This window comes from Harpegnathos saltator, unplaced genomic scaffold (genome assembly GCF_003227715.2).
Source record: "Harpegnathos saltator strain DR-91 unplaced genomic scaffold, Hsal_v8.6 scaffold163, whole genome shotgun sequence".
NCBI classification, from domain to species: Eukaryota; Metazoa; Arthropoda; class Insecta; order Hymenoptera; family Formicidae; genus Harpegnathos; species Harpegnathos saltator.
Genome location: NW_020229943.1, coordinates 150,185 through 175,637, shown reverse-complemented (window position 1 = coordinate 175,637; position 25,453 = coordinate 150,185). Strand labels below are relative to the sequence as shown.

The 25,453-nt window shown below is 38.0% G+C and overlaps 2 protein-coding genes across 3 annotated transcripts in view; both read right to left on the bottom strand.

The window, feature by feature from the left end:
• Positions 1 to 25,453, bottom strand: part of Septin1 (Septin 1) — a 103,699-nt gene that overhangs the window by 37,913 nt on the left and 40,333 nt on the right. The window lies entirely within an intron of this gene.
• On the bottom strand, positions 12,302 to 16,042 carry LOC112588147 (uncharacterized). The gene is made up of 4 exons (XM_025296947.1): positions 13,186 to 16,042; positions 12,961 to 13,108; positions 12,769 to 12,876; positions 12,302 to 12,693 (listed from the first exon to the last, which is right to left on the bottom strand). Exons 1-4 carry the CDS (start codon positions 13,273 to 13,275, stop codon positions 12,491 to 12,493), a joined length of 549 nt encoding a protein of 182 aa, XP_025152732.1. The 5' UTR covers positions 13,276 to 16,042; the 3' UTR covers positions 12,302 to 12,490.

The following is a 25,453-nucleotide window of genomic DNA, read 5'->3' as shown; positions in this document are numbered from 1 at the left end:
TTCGCCCCACTGTGCAGCAGCGTCAAAGCGTCAAAATGCCATCGCCGGCGCGGCGATATTTTATTTAAGTCGAAATTAAAATTTTTATTAAGAGAATTTAAAAAGTAAGATATAAAATATTAATTATTTTGTTTTTTAAATGCAATTTAAATGTTATTCAAAGTAAACTAATATCCTTAGAGAGTAATACTTATAATTTTCATTCAATTATATTTTCTGAGTATTCAATATAAATACTAAAAATTAAAATAAATATAAAAATTAATATAGAAATGTTCTATGTTCTACCTGGGTATATGCTGTATTATAAATATAAACACTTTAAAATAATTACTTTAGTTTCTGAAATATTTATATCGCTTGACTATATCGTTACAGTTGTGTTAACAATAGAATAAACAAATATAAGTAATATGTAAGAAAGATGATGACATTGTGACCAAATCTTGGAATTTCGTTTATCGTAATATTCAAGTGACATTCATACCAAGATAACACACAATATTCTATAAATATTCAATGCTGCATCCAATGTATTGTTACAAGAATCTTCTCAACGAAATCATGTATAAATGTTAATAGAATATTTTATTTTGTAGAATAGTCTATAAATCTACTTAAAATATTACAAAAATCGTCGGTAGAAATATTATATTAATATTCCATAAATGTTCACTGAATGTAACAAAACTAGTCAGAGCAACGAATTCAAACGAACACGCCACTCTTGGTCTGTCTTGGTCTGTTTCTCAGCTGCACTGTTACACTGATGCGTGTAGCAGTGCAGCTGAAAAGAACAGACCAATAGAAAGCGTAGTACAAGGAACGGTATAATAAACAACATTTGACGGCCCACTATGATTAAAGTTAGTCTGATGTTATATTTATACCTTATGCATTTTCTTTGTTTTCCTGCAATAAAAATATACTTTTATTTTTTTGTAAAATAATAAAAGCGTGATTTGTGTATTATATTGTATGAAAAATAACCAAGGCGCCATCACCACACACACACTGCACAATCATTTTTAGAAGTTAAACAATATTACTTTTAAGATTATTATTAATGAAACGTAGATTCTCTAAAGCAACACTACATAGAAAAATAAAGAGAAGAACCGCAACATGTTTAGATTTATCACAAAATTATTCAAGTGATTCTGATAATGTATCAATATGTAATACTAATAACAATATTTCAGAACCCAATACAACAGTCATGGAAAATATAGAATTGCACTGTGATAATAAAACAGACTGTTTTAATACTTCAGATTCCTTGGATAATTTTGATAATATTACAGAATGCAATGCTTCAATAGATCTAAGACCAAATGTAGTAAAAGATAATGAAAATAATTTTATCAATAAATTACGATTATGGGTAATATCGCATAACATTTCACATTCAGCTTTACGAGATTTGCTACAATTATTAAAATCAGAAGCTAATATTTGTGTGCCTCAGGATCCCAGAACTTTGCTCCATACTTCTCGACACATATTCAGCAAACCTGTAGGTTCAGGCACTTATTCACACATTGGAGTTCAATCTACAGTTGAAAAGCTTATCAATTTGTTAGAGGAACAACCACAAAAATTAAATTTATTAGTTAACATTGATGGTTTACCTCTTAGCAAAAGTTCTAACACTCAAATATATTCCATATTATGCTCGATACATGAATATCCTCAATATATAGGAGTGATAGGTGTACAGTCTGTAAAGTAAGAGCGTGCACGGGTTAATGTGTAGAAAAATTTATTTTTAATGATTTTTAAGTACATGGATTTGTTGTACTCCATGAGAAGAAAAATGCTATACCATTAATAATGAGTCCAGTCACCACCGGCATTGATAATTGTCTGGCATCACCGAGGCATACTTTCCACTAAGTTGACTGTGTATTCGTTCGGTAAAGACCTCCAAATGAGACGAATTTGTCGTGTCAGCCGTTTCAAAGTGCACACTTTTTCCTCGAAGCTTGTGCTTGAGATATGCCCACACATTTTCAATGAGATTTGCATCTGGCGACTGCGATGGCCAATCAAGTGTGACGATGCCAGACTGCTCTTTCCACTCGGTGCAAAGCTTGCTCCGGTGTTTTGGGTCGTTGTCTTCCTGTAAAATCCAGTCCTCGTTTTTTTTTATGAAGCATCGTTCAGCAGTCGGCAACAAACACTTCTCATAAATTTTAAGCATTAAGGTCGGGTTCTGCTTAAACAAATTCACAATTTTTTTTCCATATTCCATTTTCCATATTCGGCGTCACTTTGCCTATCGAGCCACGTTCTGGCAAGTCATCGACATTTTTGATCTTCTTATATTGCTGAACCCACTTAGCGACGAACGATTTTGACTTTCCTATGTATTTAGCAGCCACTGCATATGACATTTTTGGTCCTTTGGGGTGGGAACAAAGGAACACAGCCTCGTAGCGCGATGCGTATGCAGCACTCATGGCGGTTAACGTGTTTCTCAGGTTAGAGTTCGACACCAACTGAATCTTTTGTGACAAAGCATTCACGACAGAGTTCATCTACTGGCTCACAAAAAAACTAGGACGATATTTGAAGCCAACTGCCATTTATGCCGTGCACGCTCTTACTTTACAGACTGTATATCATGATTATGAAAAGCCTAGTAACGTAAATGATTTCTTAGAAAACTTTATAGTAGAAGCTATAAAATTATCAGAACAAGGTTTTATTTATAAAAACCATATGATACCATTTGCTATTAAAGCCTTTATTTGTGATGCTCCAGCAAAATCACTTATTACTTATTGTAAAGGCCATACTGAATTTTTTTCATATACAAAATGTACGCAAAAAGGAAAATATATAAAAGGAAGAATATGTTACTCTAAAATTAATTGTGTTAAAAGAACGGATGAAAATTTTCATAACAGAGTCCAACCAGAAGAACATCATATAGGTAATTCAATTTTAGAAAGAATACCTTTGATTTATACTAGGTGCGCAACTAAGTTTCCGGGTTTTCTTAATCAATGAAAAATGGAAAATTTCAAGAGAAATACAAAAAATGGTTTATTCAAAGTATCGTCCCTCGCTAGCTACACATTTTTGCCATCTCTCTGGCAATACATGAATACCGCGACGATGAAACGACGCGTCTTTGGACCGAAACCATTCATCCAACCAATTTTGCACTTCTTCGAAATTGGCCAAGTGTTTCCCAGCCAAGCCATGCGCCATCGACTGGAACAAGTGATAATCGGAAGGGGCCAGGTCTGGCGAATACGGTGCGGTAGCAGATCCCATTTCAGCGTTGTGATGGTGTCCTGGATGATGGAAGTGCGATGGCACGGAGCGTTGTCGTGTTGCAATATCACTCGTTCGTGTCTCGTGTCCCATTCTGGCCGTTTTTCGAACAATGCATGGTTCAATTTGATCAGTTGTTGTCGGTAGCGATGCCCATTGACAGTTTCGCCAGGTTTCAGCAGCTTATAGTACACGATTCCTTTCTGGTCCCACCAAATGCAGAGCATTGTCTTCTTTCCGAAGTGATTTGGCCGTGTCGTCGATGTTGATGCTTCGCCAGGTGAAAGCCACGATTTTTTTGCGTTTGGGATTCTCAAAATATATCCGCTTCTCATCGCCAGTAACAATTCGATACAGGAAACTTTTTCTTTCATGCCGCAAAAGCAAAATTTCGGAAGTGGCTCTTCGATTTCCCATCTGTCTCTCAGTCAACTAATGCGGCACCCATTTTCCTTCCTTTTGAATTTTTTCCATGGCATGTAAACATTTGGAAATACCTTGGCGAGTCATGTTTAATGCCTCCGCAAGTTGATCTTGTGTTTGCGTATCATCTTCATCCAATAACGCTTGCAGATCGGCGTCCTCAATTGTTTTTGGCCTTCCGGAGCGCTCCTTGTCCCAGTCTCGAAATCGTCACTTCTGAAGCATTTAAACCAATCTTCACAGGTAGTTTTCGATGGTGTATCTTCGCCGTAGGCCTCCTCAAGCAAACGACGTGCTTCAGCTGCACTTTTTTTCAAGTTAAAGCAGAAAAGCAAAACTTCCCGCAAATGCTGTTTATTTGGCACAAAGCTCGACATCTTCGTTGTTAGAAAAAATATTTTTGCGTTGCGATATGTGTTGGTATTACGACTGGTTATTGTTAACAGATGTCCAAGCTATAAAAAAACACAACTTCACACATGTATATCGACTACATGTATCGTTAGCGCCATCCATGTGTGAAACCCGGAAACTTAGTTGCGCACCTAGTATGATTAGCAGTTTTCCTTTAGAATATATGCATTTAGTGTGCCTTGGTGTAATAATAAAAAATAATACCAATAATAATAGTAATCAATAATAATAAAAGACAAATATTCAAGATCAATAATAATACAAATAAATAATAACAAAAAATCAATAATAATAAAAAATAACCAATAATAATAAAAAAACCAATTTGGATATGGAACTTTCGATCCAAATTGGATATGGAACTTTCGATAAAATAAATTCTCTCGTTATCCCATCGGCTATGATTTAAAATTGCACCAAAAATAAATAGCAATACTGTTTTGCAAACGATTGTACAATTTAGATAATTTGTCTTTCAAACATTCTATGAACATTCTATGAACATTTTTGACATAGTATCAATAATCTACTTCGGATATTATTTGAATATATTACTGCGTGTTCCCTTCATATATATAAAATATTAAAACTAATCTCATTTCAACATTCTATATATATGCATAAAATGTTTTTCATCTTATCGATATATTGTGCGAATATTCTAATGTTCTAGAAAAATATTTATATAATATTTATAAAATATATTTATGTTATCTGGGTAAAATAACATATGCGATATTTTTAAGAATCTTTGAGGTTTGATGACGTTATTATCCTCAGGAATCTTATGTGTAACGTAAACTGTAGATTTTCATACAAAAAATTGTTCATATAACATATCAGGTGTAAAAAGAAATCCATTATTTTTCCAATAGATGGCTTTAGTTATCTGTATCTCGCGTTGTATAAGTCCGATCGGGTTCCACTAGATGGCGTTAGAAAGATGAGATTTCGTACTAAAAAAACTTTTGTGACAGTTTTGTGATTAGTTGACTCAGTTTTGTATGAGCGCGCGTCAAAGATGGACACTAGCAAAGAGAAAATACGCTATATTTTACAGTTTTTCTTCGATAAAGGCGAAAACGCAAGCCAGGCGGCTGAAAATGTGAATAGTGTTTATGGTCCTGATACTGTAACAGCCAATCACGCGCAATTTTAGTTTCGTCGATTCCGTTCCGGTAATTTCGATATCAAAGATGCACCACTGGAAGGCCAATTGTCGAAAATATCGATAAAATCATGGACATTGTCGAGTCCGACCGTCATGTAAGCACTGTTTCGATTGCCCAAGAGCTAAAGATTGCACAAAAAACCGTTTGGAACCATTTGAATAAGGCTGGATACAAAAAGAAGCTCGATGTATGGGTGCCACACGAGTTAACGAAAAAAACCTCATGGACCGATTTTCCATCTGCGAATCGCTGCTGAATCGCAACAAAATCGACCCATTTCTGAAGCGGTTGGTCACTGGTGATGAAAAGTGGATCACTTACGACAACGTCAAGCGAAAACGGTCATGGTCGAATCGCAGTGAGCCGGCGGAAACGGTGGCCAAGCCAGGATTGACGGCCAGGAAAGTTTTGCTGTATGTTTGGTGGGATTGGCAGGGAATTATCTACTATGAGCTGCTCCCCTATGGCAAAACTCTTAACTCGGAACTGTCAACAATTGGACCGTCTGAAGGAAGCAATCGCCCAGAAGCGGCCAGCTTTGGCCAATAGGAGAGGAATTGTGTTCCATCAGGACAACGTCAGGCCACACACATCGATAGTGACTCGCCAGAAGCTCCGGGAGCTTGGTTGGGAGGTTCTTATGCATCCACTTTATAGTCCGGACCTGGCACCAAGTGATTACCATCTGTTCCTGTTCATGGCGAACAATTTTGCTGGTGAAAAATTCGCTTCAAGAGAGGCTTGTGAAAATCGACTGTCTCAATTTTTTGCCAATAGAGACGAGGGCTTCTATAAGAGAGGCATAATGAAATTACCTTCAAAATGGCAACAAGTTATCGAACAAAACGGCGCATATTTGACCTAAATCGGATCATTCTAATGGTAATTAAAGCCTAAATTCTATGGTAATTAAAGCCTTCAATTTCATGCAAAAGTAATGGATTTCTTTTTACTACACCTGATATATGTATATTAGCCCTTATGGAAAAAAAACCCTCAATTTTGGATGTTAGCACTCAAAAAACGCTTAACTTTGGATGTTAAACACTGATAAAAACGCTGAACTTTGAGTGTTATACACCGAAAAAACACTCAAATTGGATGTGATTTCGGATCAATTGAAGATTACACTCAAATGAGGGTTAACGCTCAACGAAAACTCTCAAAATAACACCCAAGAAAACTCTCAAAATAACACCCCAATATTTATATTTACATTTTTACCCTATATTTCTTATCTATACATACACAAATACATGTATAAATACATACATGTATAAATACATATACATGTCCAAAAAACATTTTAGAAATATGATATCTCTAAAATGTTTTTCGGACATTGTATATGTATGGATATAAGCTATATTATCCTTTAAACAAAAAATCACAATGACTTCAAAATGAATAATAAAAGACTATAAAAACACACTTTATAATCATGATTAAATCATTTTCTTGTCATTTTGACGTTATTTTGACGTCACTTTGATATTATTGTGACTTTCTATTTTAATGTACAGTTCTAAAAGTCACCATAACGTCATTTCAATATCAAAAAAACATCATCAAATCATCACGAAAACTATATCGAATGACATCATCTTGATTTGTCTTAAAATGACTTTTTTTTTATATCATAATTATATTATTATGATTTTTTGTTTTACCTGGGTATATACTTTTGCCATTTTTATATCATTTTTGTGTTATTGTCTGTTCTGTTATTGTCAGTGACGTTTAATTGACAAATAAAGTCATATTGACATCATTATGACTTCTATGTTCTACCTGGGTAGAGTCGTCAATACGGGCTGATGTGCAGCGTTCGGTGTCGGCTCTGTTTTTATAATTCTCGCGCAAGAGAGTTTGCGGCGGTTCAGCTTTGCTGTAAATAAAGCTTTTCGTTCTTTTACCCAGTGTTTCAGTGATTCCTCTCCGCGCGTCGGAATTCGTCTCGCGAGTGCGCGACAATATTCTTGTAGCTTATCTTGAGGGCTTTCTAAAACATTATAACTGAATGTATTTTGCGAATTACAAGATTTAAAAGTTACAGTACCGCCGGCATTAGCATTATCCAAGGTGTACCGCGTGGAGGTTGCACGCCTGCGCGATTTCGACTTTCTCTTAAAATATAAAGTGAAAGGAATATTAAATATTTTGAGTTTCGAATTCGAGCAATAGTTAAAAAACAGCATTAGCTATCGTCACTTGCATTTCATTCAGTTATTATTCTTCAGCATTGTCTTTAGAGAAATTTTGAATTGATCCTAGTATTAATTTATTCGGTTTGTCTAATTCTTCAGCTTGTCAATATGCTACGTCTTTCAGAGCGAGAACATAGAGCATATCTCTTCTGATAATGAGAGGATGGGGTGATCGATTAAGGTCGTATAATGATATAAAGTAGCTTTTTAATTAAACATTTCGTGATTAAGATACTGCCATTTCAAAATCTATTGTTAAGAGAACAATAAAGCGTTTTGAGGAAACTGGTAGTGTGAAAAATTGTGCAATATCAGGTAGACCTGCATCAGCAACAAATCCAGAAGAATCATTAGATGTTTAATCCTTCATTGAAAATCTGCATGATTCTACCCGCAAAGTAAGACAGCAAAATGATCTAGATAAAAAATCTGTGCTTGAAATATTAAAACTTATTAAATTAATATTAAAATTATTAAATTTCATCTTTATAAAGCCCACCTCGTACAAGAGTTAAGTGATGATGATTTTGATAAGCGCATTGAATTTTGTGAGTTAATGATGGAAAGAAAAGATGAAGATTTTAACTATCTGTCAAATATAGTCTTTTCAGATGAAGCAACATTTCAGTTAAATGTCCAAGTTAATCGACACAATTGTAGATTTTGGTCACATACAAATCCTCACTGGATTGAAGAAACACACACGCAGTATCCACAGAAAGTGAATGTTTGGGTAGGCATTTTGAATAATGTTCTCATAGGTCCACTCTTTATTGACGGATATCTAACGACGATAAAATATGAGAATATGCTAAGAAACGAAATAGTTCCAGCGATACAAGCAATCATGGATGACAACTTCGAGCATATATGGTTCCAACAAGATGGTGCCCCCCCCCACATTACGGAAGGGACGTCCGTAATTATTTGGACACAGTGTTTCCTCAGCGATGGATAGGTAGAAGAGGACCTGTAGAATGGCCTCCTCGATCGCCAGATTTGTCACTTTTTGATTACTTTCTGTGGGGTTATTTAAAAAACAGAGTTTATAAAACGAATCCATAAAATCTGGATGATTTACGAAATCGGATTCTTGATGAAGCTGCTATTATTCCTATTGATTATATTCAAAATGCCGTTTCATCTTTTTACGATAGGGTAGCTTTTTGTCAAACTGTTGATAGTGGATATTTTTAACAATTGTTATAAACCTTTCCAGTCTTGCCTTAGTTGGCTGGACAGTCTCGCCTTAGTTGGCTGGACAGTCTTGCCTTAGTTGGCTGGACAGTCTTGCCTTAGTTGGCTGGACAGTCTTGCCTTAGTTGGCTGGACAGTCTTGCTTCTGTTGGCTGGACAATTGGCGATCTCGCCGTGAACTAGACATCTTAAAAAGCTCGATAATTTCGAAATAACTTACTTAAAGTGGGTAAAGTGGGTAAGCTTTGAAAAGATCTGAAGAAGTGCTACAAGAACTTATCTTGTAACTCGCAAAATATTTAACGAAAAATCATTAAGTTATAGTGTTTTAGAAATCCCTTGACATAAGCTGCAAGAATATGTAATGAAAAATAGCGAGTTCCATTTAAGAAATTTAAGATGACCTTCACGTAACGCTGATAATACTATTCAAGGCCATACTGATATTGCTATGTAATGCGTTACTTGAAAACCTACAACTTTTGTCTGAAACATTTTGTCATAAGAATTATATTTCTTGATATATTTCGGGGTCCTGGTATTTTTTGCTCACCCTGTATATCTTTTATATTCTTTTGTTATAAACTGAAGATAACATTATAATAATAATATAACAGTAATGTAACACGTTATATAATAGTAATTACGTTCATATTACATTGATGTTATATAACATAATTATTCATGCATCTATTAAAAGCTGCAAATGCTTCCTATTGCGAATAAGGGCATTCCGATAAAGAAAGAAATAACAAAGCGGAACAATAACAAATAAATGAAATTGTGGAAGGCTAATCAATCAGAAATTCTGTTCCGCTTTTTTGAGGATGCTTTGTGGATGCTTTGTTGTGTAGTTCTATGTTTTTCTGTACTTAATGCCTTCATCGCGCTTGAGTAGACCGTATTGCCTATTTATTAGATGTGTGAATTAATTCGGTCCATCTGACGATCAATTGCTGTATTATATAATTTTCTAACCTCTAATGTCTGCAAAAGGCTTTATTTTTTAGTTTTGATATCTGGCAATAATATTCAGTTGAATGTTTAACGTTAAACGTTTGGGTTTGTAACAATAACATCGTGTTTATCTGATTCGAAAATGTCAAAATTCGAGCTAAAAAAGCATAATTTCCGAGAAGTTCTCATTTTCTGTTTTCATTTGAAGAAAACAGCCGCTGAAGCTCATCGAATGCTTGTAGAAGCTTATGGTGAAAGTGCTGCCACCAATAAATCATGCAGAGAATGGTTTCGACGTTTTAAAAGTGATAATTTTAGTGTCGATGACAAACCTCGTCCAGGTCAGCCGAAAAAGTTCGAGAACGAGGAATTGCAGGCGCCAATCGATGAAGATCCGTGTCAATCACAACATGAGCTCGCGCAATTGTGGAATGTTGATCGATCAACAATTTCTGTGCGTTTGGTAACCATGGGAAAGATTTACAAAGAAGGAAGATGGGTGCCATACGAACTGAAAGAAAAAAACATCGAGGGACGAAAAACTATGTCTGAAATCTTGCTTGCCAAGCGAAAAAGAAAAGGTTTTTTGCTTCGTATTGTGACTGGAGACGAAAAGTGGATATATTTCGATAATCCCAAACGAAGGAAATCCATTAGCGATCCAGGAAAACTATCCACATCGATACCAAAGCGGAATATTCACGGCAAGAAAGTAATGCTCTGTATATGGTGAGACCAGAAGGGTGTAGTGTATCATGAACTATTAAAACAGAGCTAAACCATCACTGCCGAACTTTACCAACAACAATTGATCCGTTTAAACAACACATTGAAGAATAAGCGGCCGGAATATGCAAAGAGACACGACAAAGTGATCTTCCAGCACAATAACGCTCGGCCACATGTTGGAAAGATTGTGAAGGCCACCTTGGAAGCACTTGGCTGGGACGTTTTACCTCACCCGCCGTATTCACCAGACATTGCTCCATCCGATTATCACTTGTTCAGATTGATGACACACGGGCTTTCGGACCAGCATTTCAACAATTATGGAGAAATAGAGAAATGGCTCAATGAATGGATCGCTTCGAAGGACGAGTCGTTTTTCCGTCACGGAATGCAACAACTGACAGACAGATGAGAAAAAATAATAGCAAGTGATGGCAAATACTTTGATTAGTGCACTTTTTCATGTTTTTCATACTAAAATCTTTTTTTGGAAGAAAAAAGCGAACCGAATTCACACACCTAATATATTGACTTTCATAATGCATACTCATATGTATATCCTCCAAAAACGTACGTCGAATCCACGTGAAATGCACGTTGGATTCATGTGGAATCCACAAAACCACATGGATTTCACGTGGACACAACGTTCCTGTTTTCATGGGGATATCCACACTTATACTATTTAAACGTTTAAGAACACTTGTATATTATACAAAACTCACACAGAGAAAAATTTCTTTAGACTTAATATTCTTACATGTTTGATTTTGAGTTGTTTCATTAAAATATTATATTTTTACAATATTATTTTAAAAAATAAAAACTCTATTTCATTAAAAAATACTATGTTGATGAAAAGTACGATTTGAGATATTTTTCAAAATATTTTTTTGGATTTAATAATTAAAATTTTTTATTTAGACTTCCTTGAATTTATTTCAAATTATTTTTTGGGGGGTTTACTATTATATTCCATTATCAATAATTTTGAGACATAGTCTATATTTATATTCGTCACATATCAAATGTTGTTGCGTTGTTTTAATTTTTGACAAAAAAGGTTATAATGTTATTATAATTCATATGTATATCCTCCAAGGATATACAATGAATGTTATAAAGATATATCATATAAGTACAAGTCATAAGAACATCGTTCGAGTCATTGAGATTACTGCATGCCACTCGATTCAAGTTAATGAATTCAAGTTAAATAAAGCTTAGCGTGGTCAGCATTATGGATGGGTGACCGCTTGCACCGCTTGAAATCGAAGCTATCGACGGACGCAAGACACGAGAAAATTAGGGATAATTTTTTATATAACCATATTACAGTTATATAATAGTTATATAACATTTTAGTAACATGCAATATTTCTGTTATACAGGATGTTTCTGAATGGTCTACACAAACTTTCAAGATATGTTCCAGATACCAAAACAAGCAGAAAATGTCATATGAACATGGGGTCGAAAACGCTTCTTTCTAGAGTTATAATGATTTAAAGTTTTCCTGCAGTAGAATAAATTATAAGGTTAAATTGTATAGAAGTTCCAAACTGTATTTATGGTAAATATAGAGAATTTAGGCCTATTCGCCGATTTTGATGAGACTAGGCTTATTCGATGCGTTTCTGCACGAGAAACAACTTTTTCCTCTGGCAAAATCAGCGGTCTGCCCCACGAAGCGAGATATTAAACGTTAAAGTTGGCAATAGGGTAATTATGCACTTTAGAGGATGCAGTTGGTAAAGTGACGGCGGGGGGCGGAGCCCCCCGCCTTCTTAAAAAATAACCTAACCTAACCTAACCTAGGTTAGGTTTGGTTATTTTTTAAAAAGGCGGGGGGGCGCAGCCCCCCGCCGTCACTTCGCCAACAATACTTCACTAACAATAATTATTTTTTACAGTAAGAAAGATTAATAAGCGATTTATTTAGAACTGAAATTTGGTTTAGGTTACGTTATACAACTTCACTTCGTCTTGCAAAATACATATTGAGTGAAGAGAACATCGCCACAAAAATGAAAAGAAAATGTTAAATTCTGATATGTGATTTCTTAATTATGTATGTTTTATTTATGAAATATAGATACGAATTAATCATGGGTCAGTTGTATTCCATCCTGGTGGAAAAAATTGTCCGATGGCTTCGAAGAAACCAACTATTCGGTCGTTAAATTTGTATCGCCGTTTAAAGAAAAGTTCTGCTATATATCCGATTAAATATTTTTCTCGTGTTCCGTAGCGTGAAATATTGGCTCGAACTTCTCGCCACGTTCGTTCAATATTCTGGGTATGAGCTCCTATAACAATATTACTTTATATTCTTGTTGTCTACAAGTTGTACATATACAAGTATTACACATTTTATAACTTACCAGTTCCGGAATCTACAAAATTCATTGAGTAGTTTACAGTTAAGTGAATAAAGCCTTCGTCATTTAAGCAATTGTATGCCCTCCACATATCCGACATTATCGTTGTTCCTGGCAAAATCCATTTTTTTATAATATTCAACAATGTTTCTTTGGTACGATCTTCGACCGACACAATAAAGGTTTTGCCTGTACCTCGCTCAAAGGCACCGAAAATCCATTTGCCTGTGATTAGACGTCCGCGGTTGTATTTACGCTTCCCAATTTTTGCTTCATCTATCTCGACAACAATTTCCTCTCCGCCAATTGGATTTTGTTGATTTTCAAGCCAAAGAACGCACACCTGGGATGAAATACAGTTCAAAATAGAAAATATTTTCCTTAAAAGGAAATATAATTAGTAAATAAAGTATAACTTACCTCACGACAAAAACTTGACCAATCAACAATAGTTTTATCGCTGAGTTCTAATTCTTCTTTATAGAATGCAGAGCGCGGAGGACGTATCATCAGAAAGTACCCAATAAAACGGACAATTATCGTAATATCGAGATTAGTATTGGCTAGCCATGTACCACTTGTGAAACTTTGTTTAAATTCACACTGTATGAAATTTTTTTCTTTTTATTTTTGTGTTTAATAATCACTTTTCGACACCGAAACAATGTCGACATATTTAAAGCAAGTTTATTATTACATCGCGGACATATCATTTCCGTATTTGTTATGCCACATTTTCGCAAAAATTCTATTAATTCATTTTGGCGCTCACACATCGATAGAAATTCAAATAATTTCATTTTTCCATAAATTATAATCACAAGACCACTAACAATGAACTAAAGTATTCGATCGTCGATCGGAGAATATAACTTATAATTTTTGTATCGTGACAACACGAGAATTGTTTTTGTTCCAACGTGTATATGAGAACAGTAAGTGACTTTGACTTTGATCTTCATATATATTGTCAAGATCATGATAAGACTGTTGAAATAACTAGCCGAATGTTTGTACCGAACATGTATACACACACATACACACACACCGAAGGGGCGGTACGGGTAGGGGGTCGAAAGTTGTTTTCAATCATCCTGTATAGTCGGAGGACGTATCATCAGAAAGTACCCAATAAAACGGACAATTATCGTAATATCGAGATTAGTATTGGCTAGCCATGTACCACTTGTGAAACTTTGTTTAAATTCACACTATGTGAAATTTGTATAGTCGTCAACTTTAACGTTTAATATCTCGCTTCGTGGGGCAGACCGCCGATTTTGCCAGAGGAAAAAGTTGTTTCTCGTGCAAAAACGCATCGAAGCCTAGTCTCATCAAAATCGGCGTATAGGCCTAAATTCTCTATATTTACCGCATTTATTTATTTCTACGGATATAACAAGACAATACACTTGCTATAGTAAATGCTCAAAATGGCCTCCATTAGATTCCAAGGAAGCCTGTGCACGTCGCCGCATTGATTGGCGAACCCGTTGGAAAATACCAGGTATATTATGGATGATGTTGCAGCCATCCAAGATCCGCTGACGAAGAGTTGTAACATGTGGTATTGGGATAGAATAAACAAGAGTTTTCAAATACCCCCAGAAGAAGAAATCCAATGGATTCATGTCAGGTGAGCATGCTGGCCACGGTCTCCCCCGACCTATCTATCGACCAGAATAGATCACATTTAAGGTGGCATTTATAGGTGGCATTTAAGAATTATCTGGCGAATCGACTGAAATAGGGTGGTCATGCATAAACAACATTCTTTGTCATATAGGCAATAGCATATTCTCTAGGAGTCTTGGAAGTTGATTTTCTAGGAAATCGCGATAAGTTTCATCATTTAATCTTGCTGGTAAAAAATACGGCCCAATCAAGTGATCGCTGATAATTCCTGCCCAAACATTCAGGCTAAATTGCTGCTGATGCCAAAATTTCACAATACCGTGAGGATTTTTTCTGCCCAGAGGTGATTATTGTGAAAATTAATTATTCTATCCCTGTTAAAACCAGCTTCATCCGTAAAAAGTAAAAAAGAATTAAAAACTAGATCCACACACTGCTGTAAAAATCATTGAGAAAACACCAATCTTGCTAGAAAATCTGCTGGAGAGAGTCTCTGGACTCTCTGCAAATGATATGGATAAAGTAGCTATTCATGCAGAACTCTCCATATGATAATGTAAGATATATGTTCTGCTGCTGCAATTTTTCTTGTACTAATGCTGGGATTGTTGCCAACTCGATCTAAAATATTTTCTTCAACATCAATTGTTTGAACAGTTTTTGAAACACCAGTTTCTTGGCTGTTTGAATTGCTCAGTTTCTCGTAGTCAGCGATCAACTGCTGCAAATGTTTGATGATTTGGAGTTTGACGGTCTGGAAAAGTTTCTTGGTACATTCAAGAGGCTAACCGATCCATTTCCACCGGCACGGCCATACATCAGATGGATATCCGCCAATTCTTCAAATGAATATTTATTTATATTTTTAAAATAGGCTTACAAATGAGCTTTGTAGGATATTTTCAACTGAAATGCTTGCTTTTGGAATTATGATGCTTTGAAATTTTTTAATAATTAAACTTATTACGTCAAATTACATAGTCTTACTTCAAAACAAAACAAAAACAAAACAAAAAACAAATGAAAAGCTCGAATGTAGCAAGAAACTCCAGGCCGTCGAATTCCAAACCATCAAACGTTCAGCAGTTAATCGGCGATTATGAGAAATTGAACAATTCAAGCCGGTAACAGCCAACAGTGCTTCAAGAACTGTTCGAGAACTGTTTAAATCTGATGTTGAAAAGAGAAAATTTTTCTTAAGACGGTTCTTTGAATTGTCGTAATTCTTTTTCTATTGCAGGAAAATTTCGAATCGTCATAACTTTAGTAAGTAAGCGTTTTCGACCCCATGTTCATATGATATTTTCTGCTTGTTTTGGTCCCTGGAACATATCCTGAAAGATTGTACAAACCACTCAGAAACACCCCAGATAGTACAAGATGTCCTATGGACGTCCATTTTATGTCCATTTTACGTCAACACGTCCATGAATGTGAAATGGACGTCCATCGTATATTCGATTTTGGACTTATCAAAACGTCCATATTAGGACATCCATAGGATGTCCAATGTTGGACGTCAATGGTCATTATCCAAAAATTTTTATAGTGAATTTGATTGCTTGCACTAATGCGCACTAAGTATGCTTTAAGGCTTGTTTAAATTTCGTTTGTATATACGGGGTGTCCCATTTAACCTGACAAATCGTAATATCTGGAAAACTACATGTCAGATAAAAAAAAGTGGGTAATGAAATTTGTTCGTCTCGAAGAGGGACATCCAATGATATCAAACTCGACCTCCCACCCCACTCCCGAGGGTGGGGGTGGGAGACAATTTTGAAATCTTAAATGGGAACCCCCATTTTTTATTGCAGATTCGGATTCTACGCCACAAAATACGTAAGTTTCGTCCGAAACTTTTTTCTTTATTCGTGATAGATGGCGCTGTAATCGCAAAAAATTAGATTTTCTGCAATTCTCCAGAAATGATCATTGGATTGAAAATAAAAAGATACCTGTTCAATATTTTTAAAAATATTTTTAAAAAACATAAAAACAGTTATTCCCCCTCATCCCCTCGGGGTAGGGTGGGTGGTAACGTTCAAATCTCAAATGAGAACCCACATTTTTCATTGCAGAATTAGATTTTACGTGAAGTTTTTATGGAAACAATTTTTTTCATTCGTGATAGATAGCGTTGAATTTTTCCGAGAAACTACTTTTAACGTTACCCAGGAACAACGACGAGGACGTAGTAGCTTTCTGTTCCCTTCTATTGGGTGAGTGCAAAAGTTCGTGCGGAGTTTGTGAGTAAAAGTCACACAGTGATTAGGCAAACAAAAATCTTTATTCAATCAATGATATATTCTCCATCGTTTTCTATAATCTTTTCCCAACGTTCTGGCAGCATACGGATGCCTCGATCATAAAAACTGCGCGGTTTAGATTCGAAGAACGAAGAGACGCCGTTTTTTAAGGCCTCCAAAGAGTCAAAGTTTTTTCCATTTAAATAATTTTGCAATGACCGGAACAAGTGATAGTCAGATGGTGCGATATCAGGAGAATACGGTGGATGCGTTAAGACATCCCATTTCAGGCTCTTCAGTTTGCGCAGCGTCTTTTTCGAAACGTGTGGTCTGGCGTTGTCGTGATGAAAGACGACTCCCTTGCGATTTGACAAAATCGGACGTTTCTCTTTTATTTCTCGATTCAGATTGGTTAATTGGCGACAGTACTTGTCCGAATCAATCGTTTCGCCAGCGGGGAGAAGCTCGAAATAGATTATGCCCTTGCAATCCCACCAAACAGAGAGCATCACCTTCATCGGGTGCAAACTGGCCTTTGGCATTGCGTCACCATGCTCACCTGATTGTTTCCATGTCCGTTTGCGCTGAACATTGTTGTAGAGGACCCATTTCTCATCGCCCGTCACTAGTCGATCCAAAAACAACTCGTTATTGAGCCGCCCGAGTAAAGAAACGGCTGCAGAAATTCGCTTGATTTTGTTCTTCTCGGTCAGCAAATGGGGCACCCATATATCGAGCTTCAAATCGAATCCCATCTTTTTTAAACGCCGAAAAGCGGTTGATCGGTCAACGTTTAGTGCTGTAGCAACTTCTTCTGTTGAAATTCGCGGATTATTGAGCACTAAAGTACGCAAAACATCGTCATCAATGTCAGAAGGTCGACCAGAGCGTGGCTCGTCTTCAAGGTTAAATTCTCCGCGCCGAAATTTAGCAAACCATTTTTCCACAGTTCGTTTAGCTGGTGCTTCATCCTGATAAACATTCTGAATGTTTTTTACGGCTGCGGCAACGTTTATTCCCTTCCGAAACTCGTAAAGCATAACATGCCGTAAATGCACCTTATCGATACTCATTTTTAAAGTGATATTTCTCGAAGCAGTTTGTATGAAAACAAATGATTTTTTTTTTAATAACAGCTGAAGACGTCACCTTTCCAACGTTATATAATATGTAGATGGAAGTATTAATGACAACACTTTACGCTTATAACTCCATCTATTGAAACTCCGCACGAACTTTTGCACTCACCCAATACTTGGGTACTTGTTTTAGGTGAGTCCACTCGCCTCTCACCATCGGAGTGATTTTGCATAATTAATTTGTTAGTGGCATCTCTTCATCGTCCGCGCCCATAGAACTTAAGAGACGATCATTATTAGACACTTACCTTTCTAATCAGGAGAGGTGCTTAATCAATTTTTGAAGAGTGTTCCATGCCACTATCATTCTCTTCTGACTTTGCATCATGGATTATGTAACTGTGCAAGAAAAAATTGAAATGATTTTCATTTATGGCGAATGTAGGAGAAATTTTGAAAGTAATTTCTCGGAAAAATTCAACGCTATCACGAATGAAAAAAATTGTTTCCATAAAAATTTCACGTACAATCTAATTCTGCAATGAAAAATGTGGGTCCCCATTTGAGATTTGAACGTTATCACCCACCCTACCCCGAGAGGATGGGGAGGGAATAACTTTTATTATGTTCTTTAAAAATATTGAACAGGTATCTTTTTATTTTTCAATCCAATGATCATTTCTGGAGAATTGCAGAAAATCTAATTTTTTGCGATTACAGCGCCATCTATCACGAATAAAAAAAAAAGCTTCGGACGAAACTTACGTATTTTGTGGCGTAGAATCCGAATCTGCAATAAAAAATGAGGGTTCCCATTTAAGATTTCAAAGTTGCCCCCCACCCCCACCTTCCGGGAGTGGGGTGGGAGGTCGAGTTTGATGTCATTGGATGTGCCCCTTCGAGACGAACAAATTTCATTACCCACTTTTTTTATCCGACATGTAGTTTTCCAGATATTACGATTTGTCAGGTTAAATGGGACACCCTGTATATAGAGGATGCTAAATTTCAAACGTAACAGGTAAAAAATCTCGAAAACTGTGAAAGATATTAAAAAAAGCTAAAACATGTATTCCATGATTTCGAAGGGGAAAGAGAATGGCATTATCTGTTTCTTATTTGGGCGGCATTTTCAAGGTCAATTGAAGGTCAATTTAATTTTTTAAAATAGAAACTCCAATTTTTTATTATATTTTCTTTTTCTACAAATTAATTTTAACAACTTGTGTCTGAAACATTTTTTATTTGCCTAATATTTTGTGAAATATTTAAGGAAAACTTGGTAACTTTTTCAACATTTAACTTACGATATCTCGTTAACTATTCGTCAAAAGAAAAAATAATATTATACTTTTTTACTTTATTTACTATCAAGAATATATTACTATAGTAATGCCCTAACTTTTGTTAATTTAATAATTTTGAAATTAAATTTTACATATTGATATATTATAAAAATTAATATTTTTTGCATTTCAGAATTTTTTTGTTGTTGATAAACCTTTCCTTTACGTATTTTTGAATGTTTATTTTGCTTATAATTACAAATAGTGGAGAATTGAGAATGATGCCCATTTTAGATCCTTGATTTGGATATTCTATGGACGTCCAGAATTGTGAAAAACGAACATTCTATAGATGTCCTATGAACGTCCGTCGGATTTTCTTGGATGTCTTATGGACGTCCCGAAGTCCAAATTCGAACGTCCACTGGACGTCTGTTGGACGTCCATGTATTATGTGGGACCCCGTATAAGTACAACTTTCTATGAATGGGAAATTACAACTAACATATAGGGTGTACGAAAAATATCGAAATCCCTTAATATCTCAGAAAATACGTATTTTAGAAAAAAATGTTTCATACAAAGTTAGTAAGGTTTTACATGGCATTAAGGTGCATTACATGGCAATATTATTATGACCTTGAATAGTTATCAAGGTCATGTGAAGATCATTTTAATGTGCCTCGACAGCGGGCCCGAAGGTGGCGGTCGAGGAGCCACTCCTGATCCGTCAGGGGCCTTCTCGACCGCCTCGGGCCCGTCTCCGTCCGCGCAGGGGGGAGGGGCGACAGGCCTAGAGCCTGCCACTCCCTGCGCGACGGTAAGGGAGGAAGAGGGGGAGTGGGAGTCCCGTTTGGAGACGCCCCCCCTCGACCAACAAGGGGGGCTAGGAGAGAGGATGGGTGTCCCCTCTCTCTTCCGATTGGACCAGGAGGCCAATCCGACCGGGTGACCGGTCGGGGCACCGCGCCACACTCCTGAAAGGGAGGGACGCGGCACTTGGGCGAGGGGCTCCCTAAGAGCCCCAGGGCCAGAGTGTCGGGGAAGGAATACCGGCGTAGTTCCCCCGATTCCCCCCACTCCCGCTCGCCTGGCAGACACCCCGGTGGGGTTTTAGCTGGTAAGAATCCGGCATAATCCTCATCCTTCCCAAGGGGCGGGGATATGAGGATTTTCCCACCGTAATAAAAAAAAAAAGAAAAGGTCATCTTAAGTTTCTTAAATAGAACCCCTTATTTTTCAATACATATTCTTGTAGCTTATCTCGAGGGCTTTTCAAAACACTATAATTAAATGTTTCTTCGTCAGTTTTCAATTATTTTTCGAGTTACAAGATTTAAAAGTTGCAGTACCGCCGGCATTAGCATTACTCAAGGTTTACCGCGTGGGAGTTTCATGGTCGAATTTACACGTCTTTTGTGTGTGCGTGTGTAAGATGTACCGTCGATTTTGCTATTTTCATTTTTGTGTGCGAAAATCCTATTTCCAATTTTAACATTAGACTGGCATACTGTCAGAGTGTTAATGGCCAGCAATTTGAGCATTTATTATGAATGCAAACGCTCAGAAACATGTGACGGTATTTACGCACACTTAAATAAAAATATGTATGTATGCACACACGAGGCCACACGTCACACGCTCGCGCGCGAACTTGCAAAAGAGATGTAAATCCGACCATGCAATTTCCATGCGGTAAACCTTGAGTAAAGCTAATGTCGGCAGTACTGCAACTTTTAAGTCTTGTAACTCGAAAAATACCTAATGAAAAAACATTTAATTATAGTGTTTTGGAAAGCCCTACTGTGGGATATCGCATTCGACCGGGTACTTCGCTCCGTCCTCCCCTCCGGCTGCCACGTCATCTGCTACGCAGATGACACCAGTAGTGGCTGGGGGGAAGGATTGGGGGAATGCCTGCCTCCGAGCCGAGGCGGCGCTGGCATCAGTGATGGGCTCCATCGGGAGCCTGGGCCTTAAGGTGTCGCCCCGTAAGACGGAGGCCGTCTATTTTCACGACGGCAGCCGCGGAGCGCCGCCAGAGCGCGGGTCACGGTGGTCCCGGGGCATGGTGGACGGAGTCCGCGTCCGCATCGGGCCCAGTATGAAATATTTGGGTCTGATGTTGGAGGACAGGTGGAACTTTGAGCTGTACTTCGGGTGGCTGGCCCCCCAGGTCCAAAATCGTCCTGACGCTTGTCAGGTTGATGCAGACCCAGGGGGCCCTAGATGGCACGCTCGCCGCTTATATGTAAGTGTGGTTCTCTTGGTCGCCCTCTATGGGGCACCCATATGGGCGTCCCAACTTATGGCCACCGACCGCAACAAGCACCTGATGCGTCAGGCATTGCGGTCGGTGATCGTGAGGGCGATTCGGGCGTTCCGCACTGTCTCGTATATGGCGGCGACGACCCTGGCCGGCCTCCCCCCGTGGAGCTTATCGCCGAAGAGCGATGCACCCTCTATTGGAGGGTGCAGGAGCTCCGCGGGGAGATGGAGGTGGTGTTGGCTAGGGACCTGGCGGCCCTGAAGTTTCAGGCCAGAGCCCGGGTAATGGTACGGTGGGAGGACATGCTGGCCGACCCCGCGGACCCGGGCTTCGAACGGCCGAAGCCGTCCGCCGCTGTCTCGCCGAAATGGCGAGCAGGAGGGGACGCGGACTTACGTACTGTCTGGTGCAGTTGTTAACCGGCCATGGGTGTTTTGGCCGGTTCCTGCACCGGATCCAAAAGGAATCCACCGCTCGATGCCACCATTGCCCGAAGCTGAAGGTCAGGGTGGAACATACGCTGGCCTCATGCGAAGCATGGAACCAGCAGCGCCATGTCGTCGCTCGGGCAGTGGGCTGCGCCGGGGAAGACCTCTAGCTCCTGCGCCTGGTAAACGCCATGTGCAGGAGCGAGGAGATCTGGTCGGCGGCGGCCTCCTTCACGGAGGACGTCATGTCCCGCAAGAAGGCCGCCGAATGGAGGCGCTGTCCTAGCATCCGTCGCAAGGAGCGATAGAGAGGGCGGCGCTTCCCCAGTCTGGATAGTGGGCCCGAGGTGGCGCTGGTCGAGGAGCCGCCTCGACCGCCTCGGGCCCGCCTCCGTCCGCAGAGGGGGGAGGGGCCACAGGCCTAGGCCTGTAAGGGAGGAAGAGGGGAGTAGGTGTCTCGGTTGGGGACGGGCCCCATCCCCGCCTCCTCCTCGACTAACGAGGGGGGCTAGGAGAGAGGGGTGGGTGTCCCCTGTCTCCTCCAATCGGGCTAGGAGGCCAACCCGATCGGGTAACCGGTCGGGGCACCGCGCCCCCCCTGAAGGGGGAGGAGCGCGGCACTCGGGCGAGAGGCTCGCGGAGAACCCCAGGGCCGGGGTGTCGGGGAGGGAATGCTGACGCAGTGCTCCCGACTCCCCCCTCTCCAGCCCGCCTAACAAGCACCCCGGGAGGGTTTAAGCCGGTAAGAATCCGACATAACCCCACCCATTTCCCCAAGAAGGGAGGGCTATCCATAAGGACTTCCCTCCCGTAAACAAAAAAAGAGCAAGTGTTTTGGAAATCCCTCGAGATAAGATACAAGAATATGTAATGAAAAATAGGGGGTTCCATTTAAGAAATTTAAAATGATCTTTACGTGATCTTGACAACGCTATTTAAGGTCATAATAATATTACCATATAATGCGCTTTATAAAACTGTAGTAACTTTGTATCAAACATTTTTTTCTAAAATGTGTATTTTCCGAGATATTAAGAGGTTTCGATACTTTACGTACATTCTGTATATGTTGCTTGTAACGTATACATTATACGTATTACGTGTTACATTTCGTTACATTATGACAATGTAACTGTATTTAATGGGTGCAATATAACTACACATGCATGAGATTGAATTTAATTAAATATTTAACCCGTTGAATGTTATGGACGCATATATGCATATATTCAGCGGAAGCTATCAGTATGGACTATGGGCACATATACAGGGTGTCCCAAAAATAACGGACCACCCTCATAACTCCTCAGTATTGAAGTTTTAAGAAAAATGAAGAAAAGTTGTAGGGGTTTAAATAAGCTACCTTATAATAACCTTAACTTTGACCTTGACCTCTATTTTCAAGGTCATTTAAAGGTCAACTTGCGTTTTTTAAACGGGAACCCTTATTTTCTATTACACTGTCTTTTTCTACTAGTTAATTTGAACAACTTTTGTCTAAAACATTTTTTTGTCTGATATTTTTGAGATATTTGAGGAAATCTTGATAACTTTTTCAATATTTAACTTACGATATCTCGCTAACTATTTGTCGGAAGAAAAAGTGGTACTAGACTTTCTTGCTTTATTTAGTCTTAAGAATATATTGTTATACTAGCGCCCTGATTTTTGTTAATTTGATGATTTTGAAATTTTCAAAAGTCAGTAAGTACAAGTTCATATTTATAGCATATTAAAAATAATCAAAATAACGTGATCTCACGGACTCGGATTCGCCACACATCAAATCGGCCCGACAACTCATTCTTTTGTCATCCTTTGTTTATTCATTTCCATAGAAAATGTATTCATAGAAAACATCTGACCAATACAATTATCTACACTAATCAATACTAATTGATATCAATCCAAAGGAGCAGTCACTACAGTATTGTATTGGCTGTACAATATACAGGGTGGGGGGTTATAAGTTTACAACCCGAAGTGTGAAGGTAGATTGGGTTAAGACAAACATAAAAGTCTCATACCGTTTTGCGAGATTCGCAATTATCGAGTTATTGATGACAGAAATCTGAGGAATGGGAGCGCGCCGACATAGATGATTGGAGAAGCGTTGCAGCTATTTAGGCCACAGCGCGGCCCAGCCGATCCAGCAACTGTTGCCGGTGCGTGCCGAGGGGAAAGATAATGCGCCGCTATTCGTTATTTTATCTCGCCGGATCTACGTCTTGCCGCACGCCGCGTTCACACTTCGGGTTGTAAACTTATAACACCCCACCCTGTATACAGAGTATCCCAGATCAGACTCGTACCAGCTGAATATCTTGAAAATCGAGCGCAGCATACAAATGTTTTACCAAATGCATCAAATGGCGATGTCCATTTGATCTTGGGAGCAGTTATGAAGATCTCAAAATCAGCTTCAAAACCTCAAATAGAAACTCTAATTTTTTATTATATCATTTTTTTCTACCAATTAATTTGAATAAGTTTCATCTAAAACATTTTTTTATTTTTCTAAATCTTTTTAGAAGAAATTTAAGGAAAATTTAGTAACTTTTTCTACATTTAGCTTACAATATCTTGACAACCATTTGTCAGAAGAAAAAGTAGTACTAGACTTTTTTTACTCTATGTAGTTTCAAGAATATGCTGTTACAATAGTGCCCTATCTTTCGTTAACTTGATCTTTGAAAATTTCAAAATCAAATTAAAAGTTAGGGTACTATTGTAACAATATATTCTTAAGACCAAATAAAATAAAAAAGTCTGTAGTACCATTTTCTCTTTCAACAAATAATTACCGAAATATTGTAAGCTAAATATTGAAAAAGTTATCAATTAATATTAAATATCTCAAAAGTATTAGACGAGTAAAAAAATGTTCCTGACAAAAGTTTAAATTATCTGATAGAAAAAGATGATATAATAAAAAATAGGGATTTCTATTAAAAAAATTCAAGGTGACCTTCCCCTAGCCTTGACGCTGTTTAAAGTCATACTATCAGGTTAGCAACAAAGTCATGTCGCTTTTCGTGTCGTAGATGGCTTTATTTGTCATTAAACGCAATTAACTTCACTTCAAATCCTATAACCTTTACATCATTTGACAGCTGACTTTAAAAAAAAAGCTTTCTTTAAAAAAAAAAAATGCATCATTTGGTAGAATTGTTTGGCATTGAGTTAAAAATGAAAGATCAAAACGAGCATTCCGCCATATTTTATTTTTTTACTTCCAAAATTAAAAGAACGCAAGCCCGTCAAAAGTTATCTGCTATACAGGGTGCACGATTCATCTGAAGACATTGAAATATCTCGAGAACTATGCATTGGATAAAAAAAAGTGGTTAATGAAAGTTGTTAGTCTCGAAGGGGGACATCCAATGATACCAAACTCGATCTCCCACCCCATCCCCTGGGGGTGGGGGTTGGGGGCAACTTTGAAATCTTAAATGGAAACCCCCATTTTTTATTGCGGATACGGATTCTACGCCATAAAATGAGTAAATTTTGTCCGAAACTTTTTTTTTGATTCGTGATAGATGGCGCTGTAATCGCAAAAAATTATATTTTCTGCAATTCTCCAGAAATGATCATTGGATTGAGAAATAAAAAATACCTGTTCAATATTTTTAAAGAACACAATAAAAGTTATTCCCCCCCCCATCCTCTCGGGGTAGGGTGGGTGGTAACGTTCAAATCTCAAATGGGAACTCGAATCGAAGAGGGAACTGCTCGACGC

What these genes read in the sequence shown, in the direction of transcription:
- LOC112588147 (XM_025296947.1), bottom strand. Translation starts at nt 13,275, where the DNA reads ATGATACGTCCTCCGCGCTCTGCATTCTATAAAGAAGAATTAGAACTC. An exon ending in GGTCAAGTTTTTGTCGTGAG is followed by an intron (nt 13,109 to 13,185) that starts GTAAGTTATACT and finishes ATTTCATCCCAG; the next exon opens with GTGTGCGTTCTTTGGCTTGA. An exon ending in TTTCGGTGCCTTTGAGCGAG is followed by an intron (nt 12,877 to 12,960) that starts GTACAGGCAAAA and finishes GGATTTTGCCAG; the next exon opens with GAACAACGATAATGTCGGAT.